Consider the following 7,596-nt stretch of genomic DNA (forward strand, 5'->3'; position numbering starts at 1 on the left):
TATGCATTTAGTTAATCTTTTGGCCTATCACCGTTTCATGCATTTTTTGTGGACTTTCATTTGACCTTGAGTGTTGACTTGCTTTTCTGTTGCTAACAATGTCCGGCTTGCCGAATGTACTTGCTTATCCTTGTACTGGAGTACCATTATTCACCATATACACACTTTCCAATTCTGTCTGTTTACTATCTAGGAGTCAGACCATGGCTGCACGGAGCAGGTCCACCCACTAGGGGCTGGCCGCCGTGTCCGCCATGAGGATTCCTGCACTAAGCCTTGCCGGCGTTCCCGGCCACCAAGGTACTTCTACTTATGTGTCTCTATAAGATTCCTGCATATGTTTTTGTGCTTTCCACTTAATGCATTGTTAGCTCTATGTTACACTTCTTTTAGGTACTTCCTGCTCCAGGATTTTCTTTGTGCGAAAATCAATATACATAGGCATATTTGCTCATGAAACTGCTCTGGTTTTTCTTTTAGAGTTTACTCCCATTTACTTGTGTCGTTCTACAATAATAACAGAATTGATATCGATTAAACTTCTTTGAGTATCTTGAAATTTAATGATTTCCCATGGAATATGAAGTTTGAGAATGACACCTGCTGAGCTGAAAATAATCTAGCGAGCAATAGTATAATGAATAGTTATTACCGTATCGGCATCACATTGCTCATGGGTGAATAACACAACAATAAACTAGAAAAATGGAAATGCTCTGTTTGGTTTGGGTACCATTCAGGAAAGTAGTTAACAGAGATAGACTATTTGACAGTTGCAGAGTGACACCACCACCACATATGAAGCAGAGAGTTTGTAAAGAGACACTAAATAATCATCTGGAGTGAGACACAATTGCTTTCTTGTTTAGTGAAGACGATCTTTTTTGGGGTGTAATATAACTATGGTAGCTCTCTGGAGTGAGAATGCCGAGGCCCTAAAAAACAGCCATCGACACGGAGTTCCTGCCATTAAGGATAAAAAAGCTAGCAGAGAAACATCTTGGGGAATCACAAGCTTATCTTGCCTTTTGAATGTGCAGCCTGTAACCAGAGAAGCTTGTTCTAATTATCGTATGCTTATTTTCCCCGAGCTGTTTCTCTGCTAGCTATTATTCTCAAGCAACTACCAAACTATGGATAGAAGAAGTCTTAACATGGAGCTATTTCAAAACAAGATGAGGAGAGACTCAAGAATTTAAACAGTAAAATACGAACCTGCACATGATCATATAATGTGCGGATCACAGGCTGGCCAAAGCCTTCTTTCGAGTCTCCTAACATTGCCTGCTTAATTTTCACTACCTGCAAGTACAACTAGCTAGAAATTTCGGTATGCTGCTATGTGCCTTGAGTTTGTAAGTCAAGATCTCTTTGCTTCCAGGAGAGTTTGAGCACTCATATCTCTCTTTTTCTTGCCACCTGCACTTAGTAGTTTTTTTTCCTATGATATATATTGTATCATTTTGGTTGCTGAATATGATAGTCGTAGCCCGTCAAAATATTATGATAGCCGATTGATTCTTCTTAAAAGGTATATTGACTGTTGCAAAGTTTACCTGGTCTTCTATTTATATTTTCCAGAATACAGTCCTAGAGATGTTGCTTTATTTGAGTTCTGCTTATTGCATTTATTGGAGCACTTGCAATGGGCACATTGAATGTTTAAATGTTCCTCTTGCTGCTGACCACACTACAGTTCATTATATCTCATTGAGACCTTAATCATCTTCCATGTTTATTAGAAGGTAGCATAGTACTGGTTGAACCCGATAGTTACCTAAAACCATTGCTTAACACCGAGCCCCTCTACTTTCTAAAAGGTTTCCATTTTGGTTTACTGAATATTTTTTTCCTGCTTGAACTATATCAGTTGGGCAAGTGCTAGAACCCAGGAGCATATGATTTTGCTGCTCATGACATACGCGTCAATATTGCAATCAACTCTGACTGCAATTGTATAGACAAGGGCCTGCATTCTATATGGAAGGTTCGACATTGAAGCTGCTCGCATTGATCTGCAATAGATCTTGACTTCAGCGGAAAATGAGGTATATTGAGCTTAATTTCGCATGGTTACATACAGATAGAACCAGTTGTACCATATATGTTTTTTGTCCTAAAGTACCGCTTCTACTTCTGATTCATGTAATGACTATTCAGTGTATATAGTTCATTCTCTACACCTTTTCTTTTAAAGAAAACACTATTTCTTTGTGTTTATATTTAAGACCTATGTTTTTATTTTAGAGAACACATATGAATTTTTGTTGGACATGAAATGAGCTACCATAACTACTATAATCTATGCATATGGTTTCAGTAGATTTTTTTGGTTTTTTTTTTCGAGATTGACGGGGGCCCAAAAAAACCCACCGCTTGTTATATTCCAACTCGAAGGTGACTTGGCAGTCAGTACAGATACAAGTAAGCGCCCAAAGGCGCAAAAGAAAATTACAGGGGAGAGCAAGAGAAAGCCCAAAACTAGAAGAAAGAAACAAAATGGAGGGGAAGGCTGGCACCAGAACCAAACTGAAACCCCTAGAGACCGACATCTCGGGTGGATTTCACGTGTTGAATTTCACATGGAGCAACTTTGTCCGCGGGTTCTGTACACACTATTTTCATCAGCTTGTGTAGTAGCAACAATATTTTGTGCCACGACATGTAGACGAAACAGAGGGAAAAACTTTGTAGAGATAGAAGTTTCACTATTAAAAACACAATAAAAGTGCCCTATGCTCTTTCATCTGACATAAACCATTTCAGATCATATTTGTCTACCAACCAGCATCTATGAATAGCAGTGGTGATATTATAAGGTGGCGGTATTATATATATATATATATATATATATATATATATATATATATATATATATATATATATATATATATATATATTCTTAGTTGAGAACTTGGTAGTTAGGGCATGTGGATTACAAATACCACGCCGAGAAAACTTACATGCTCTTGTCATTGCAGGTTTCATGGAGGCAGTGCCTTATTCTACATGATGGGAATTCAACGGCATTTTATTGTTTTGTTCTTAAATACTAGCTGGGTGTGCCGTCTATTCACAGATGAAGTAATCTGAACATCTCTTGCAGACAAAACGCTCGGGGAAAGTTCCCAGCCGTGCACCTGTGACCGCTGAAGAGGCATACTGTTTTAGGAATGCATGACAGACTGGTCGCGAGATTTGTGTCTAGGATGGAATTACATGATATGTCAAAATGGTGGTCTTTATTATGCAATTTAACTGATCTCTTGTTGCACCTCTCCTTTCCAGAAAAACAATTATTTAATTTTTCAAATTTGATCTTCTGTCTGCATAGTTTGCAAGGGAAATGCATCGGTCCAAAGCATTTTGGAAAATCTAGGTCGACAACCATATACTAAGTGAACTTACTACTGACTGCATTTCCTGTTAACAGAGTTTATTGTTTGATATTTGGGACTCTTAGTTTCTAAGGATAATTCAACCGAGGCAACACACCCGCATATGCACCTTATAGAGATGAGGGCAACCTTATTTGTTTGTTAGACTTGAATGTAAGTAGAGCGTACTGGCATGTGAAGTAGCTTTTGTCAAGTTTTTCGCCCGTTGCAACGCACGGGCATATGTACTAGTAATAACAAACAAAAGTCCCAAAGAAATCAATCCGAAGCTCCGGCTGATGGCGGCATGTGCAGCGGCTTACCCGGGACTGGGAGGGGAAAGGGGACGAAAATATCTTGCCCGGGGTGGCACGTAGGCGGGCGGCATGGCTCCCGCGCGGCAGCCATTGATGGCCGCACGCGCAGGGCAGGTGGCGGGCAGGCGGCCATGACCACGGTGGGGTGGGCCGATGGCTGGCGTTCACGTCAGCAGAGCTTCGCCTTCGCCACGAAGGAAAAGAAAAGAGGGCGCCGGAGGCAAGCCGAACCTACCGCCTCCGCACGCGAATTCAATGCGCCGGTCACGAGTTGGTTGGCGCCATAAAGTCTCCCCCTTTCCCATCCCCCTCTCCTCTTCTTTGCTGCCGTCCCTCCCTCTCTCTCTTCCTGCTTCGTCCTCGTCGGTTGCATCTCCTCCTCGGCCCGATCCAGCTCCGCCGACCGACTGCTGTTGTTCTCTCTGTCTTCTCGGTGCGTGCGTGGGTGATCCAAGGGAGTGAAGGGGGAGCGGGGAGTGGAGAGTTAGGGGGGCGGATGGATCCGTCGGGCGCGTTCGCGCGGAGCTCGAGCAATGTGTCGCTGGCGTCACTGGTGAGGAGCGGGAGCGGCGGCAGCGGGAGCAGCCGCGGGAGGGGCGGCGCCGGCGGCAGCCGGAGGATGGTGCGCCGGGTGCTCCGCGGCGTCATCACCTTCATCTTCGCCATCGGTACGGACGCTCCCCCTTCCTCTGCTTTGCTTACACTGCCTCGAATCTCGATTTCTTCGGATATCTTCAATTAGAGAGATAATTTTCTTGTGAAGTACGTACACCCTAGCTTCAAGCTCCAGTTCATCCTGGCGAACTTCTAAGGGAAACAAAGGGGATATTTTGATGGTCTAGTCTGAACAGGGGGTTCCTGCTCATGTGTGTACGGAGAGCAGGATCCCAGCGGCGCTCTCCCAATCTTGGCTCACAGTTTCTATTTCTACTTCATTTCTAAATCTCTGCTTGCAATCATTTGTCAGTAGTAACAGATTCTTGAGTTGCAAAACCAGAGTTTGGCTTCCACTGCTGAAAAGCAATTTTTTTGCTTCCAGCGATTCATTCAGGCCTCGCAACCTTTGCAGCGTGTTCCCCCTAAATTAAGCGTGTGGTCTTTGTGCAATTTGGGCTGATCTGCTTCACATACCGTGCAATCTTGCTCTTATGCACGCACTCTGCTTTTGAGAAACTCTGTACAGACTACAGACTCATGTTCTGAACATTTGACATATGTGTATCTCTGTTCTTGTGCAGCCGGCCTGTTCCTGGGAGCCGTCACCGGCGGGCTGATCGGACTGGCCACCGAGAGCGGCCTCTTCCGCGGCACCGGCATCGGCGCCATCACTGGGGCGCTCGTGTCCATCGAGGTCGTCGACTCCTCCATCCGCCTCTGGCGCTCCCGCCGGTCCGGGATCTGGAGCATCTTGTACGTGGTAAGCACCAGATATGAGTTTCTTGATTCAGTCCTTGGTTGGCAGCAAGTAGCTACGAGCAGGGCAGCAACTTCACAACTGACACGCTTGCTTGCTTGCTTGCCTGCACTTCCTTTGTTTGTCAATGTATCCTGACTATCAGTGCGTGTTGCTTGATTTACATGGACTAATTGTTGCTCTCACCATTAAAAAAATGTTTCTGTTGAATGTTCATCCCCTAGTCAAACCATCTCTTTCTTCCTTCTTTTTCTGAAATAATGTTAAATTATAATTTACAAGTGACTTGGGGGTGTATTCTTGCTCATATATCCTTATCCTCCTCAGCATGATGCTGTAAGCAATTCCGCTGAGATTGCAACCTGAATAATGAACATATCATCTGATGCTTCATAACTTTGGTAAACTTGTCTGAAACATTCTGGTCTGATTGAGGCTAACGCAAATATTTTAACCACTGGGCAATGCAGCTTAATGTGATCTACAGCCTCCTGACGGGCAGGCTCGTCCGCGAGAAGGTTGATCCGGCAGTGCAGCGGGTGGTCCGCAGCCAGGTCGGTTGATCATTTGCAATTCTGCATCAGGCATGCATGGTTTGATCCAAAGCTGCTGTATGAAACAAGTTGCTAAATATTGTTGACAAATGTCCTGCTTGTTTTTCTGGACATACAGATGAATGCAGTGGACTCATCACAGTTCAGGGAGGCCCCTGACCTCTTCGAGATCGAGGGAACCAACGGGATGCCGAGGGCGTCCATCGACAAACTGCCCGAGGGAATCATCACCGAGGAGTATAACCGGAATGCCGTCGGTGACCTCTCTGGGTGCTCAGTATGCCTGCAGGTATGAAAACAACACGACTATATCCCCTAATAGCACGAACTCTGATTAATTGGTCACCATATCATTGCAGATTGCACTATGTGAAGTGAACATTCTGAATTCCTGCTCATTCATCTAGTCATTTACGTATTTGATTTCTTCTTAGTCTGAATTTCTTTTGGTCTTTTGGTCCGTCTGTCTGTAAACATTCTGAATTTCTGCCCTGTTGCTCATTCTGCTGTCATATAGTTTTCTTTTGATCTTTTTGGTCTGTCTGAACTCAGAAACCCTCACATACCTTAAAACATAAACCGCTCAGCTCTTTCTGTAACATGAACATTCTGTTCATACTCTCGAGCTCATTGTTTCTTTAGCTTGTCGGTTGTTATTTCTCAGTGATGGAAATTTTTTATCTCAACTTTCTGTTCATGTTGGTGGTGGTTTTCAGGATTTCCAGATTGGGGAGAAGGTGCGGAGCTTGCCCGATTGCCTGCACGTGTTCCACGTGCCGTGCATCGACGGTTGGCTGATCAAGCACGGATCGTGCCCGCTCTGCAGGAGGAAGCTCTAGATCATCATCATCACCATCATCCACGACCGACGACGAAGACCGACGAGGAACTTCTAAAATTCTGTCTGCTGCTATTAGGAAGGAGGTCTTGCTCTGCTTGCTGCTTTGCATGCTGTGTGTGCGCGCGCTATGCCTGTGTTGCTGTTGCTGCTGTTAGGAGGCTGACATATCTATAGAACGAACCCTAAATTTATAGAGCTCTTTTTTTTTTGCCTTCTTTTCCTTTTGCATTTTGATTTTTGATCTCTCTCTTCTCCCGGTGGATGTAATATAGTAGTACGTACGACCACCGGAACAAAAAAAGCACTGGACCGGCTTGCGCTTCGTTGTTGTTCTCCGGACTGATGAACTCCTCAAATCATCATGTAATGTTATATATATCACACTGCTATTGTACAATATCTTGCGTGCATGGGCTTCGCGGAATGTTGATCTACTCAAAAGATTGATTCGTAGGGCAGAAATGGCGAAGAGCGTCGTATATTGAAATTTTGGAGTCCCAGCTCTCTAGTGAGTACTAACAACTTGAACTGGTTTGCGCGGCGCAATGGATGCCAAAGTTCTTGATCTGAACTCAGAACAGTAGCTAGCTTACCTTGAGAAACAACGTCCAGGGTATGAGGGTGAAATCAACAGCTTGAAATGCATTCGGATGAACATCATATCTTGAGAAGCTCAAGCTTTACATCTCCTACTTAGATTGTAGTGAAAAATTGAAGTGGTTCTTCGCAATGTGTACCTACTCCAGCCGCCGCTGCCGTCTCCAGACAGTGCCGGTGGCGTCATGAAGGAATCAAGACGTCGAGACGATCTCCTACCTCGACTACATCACCCTTCCATCCAGCCGCCGCTGCTATCTCCAGACAGTGCCGGTGGCGTCATGAAAGAATCAAGACGTCGAGACGATCTCCTACCTCGACTACATCACCCTTCCATCCAGCCGCCGCTGCTGTCTCCAGACAGTGCCGGTGGCGTCATGAAGGAATCAAGATGTCGAGACGATCTCCTACCTCGACTACATCACCCTTCCATCCAGCCGCCGCTGCTGTCTCCAGACAGTGCCGGTGGCGTCCTGAAGGAATCAAGACGTCGAGA

The 7,596-nt window shown here is 44.8% G+C and overlaps 1 protein-coding gene across 1 annotated transcript; it reads left to right on the plus strand.

Moving 5' to 3' along the window:
• The first annotated feature begins 3,678 nt into the window (after window positions 1–3,678).
• Window positions 3,679–6,900, plus strand: LOC123149662 (NEP1-interacting protein 1). The gene is made up of 5 exons (XM_044569372.1): window positions 3,679–4,362; window positions 4,933–5,111; window positions 5,579–5,662; window positions 5,781–5,951; window positions 6,379–6,900. Exons 1-5 carry the CDS (start codon window positions 4,191–4,193, stop codon window positions 6,499–6,501), a joined length of 729 nt encoding a protein of 242 aa, XP_044425307.1. The 5' UTR covers window positions 3,679–4,190; the 3' UTR covers window positions 6,502–6,900.
• The last annotated feature ends 696 nt before the right edge of the window (window positions 6,901–7,596 follow it).

Source organism: Triticum aestivum, chromosome 7A (assembly GCF_018294505.1).
Source record: "Triticum aestivum cultivar Chinese Spring chromosome 7A, IWGSC CS RefSeq v2.1, whole genome shotgun sequence".
In the NCBI taxonomy this organism is placed as follows: Eukaryota; Viridiplantae; Streptophyta; class Magnoliopsida; order Poales; family Poaceae; genus Triticum; species Triticum aestivum.

Excerpts from the sequence above, each read along its gene's own strand:
- LOC123149662 (XM_044569372.1), top strand. The coding sequence starts at position 4,191 with ATGGATCCGTCGGGCGCGTTCGCGCGGAGCTCGAGCAATGTGTCGCTG. Across the intron at positions 4,363-4,932 it reads CACCTTCATCTTCGCCATCG|CCGGCCTGTTCCTGGGAGCC; the intron begins GTACGGACGCTC and ends GTTCTTGTGCAG. Across the intron at positions 5,112-5,578 it reads TCTGGAGCATCTTGTACGTG|CTTAATGTGATCTACAGCCT; the intron begins GTAAGCACCAGA and ends TGGGCAATGCAG.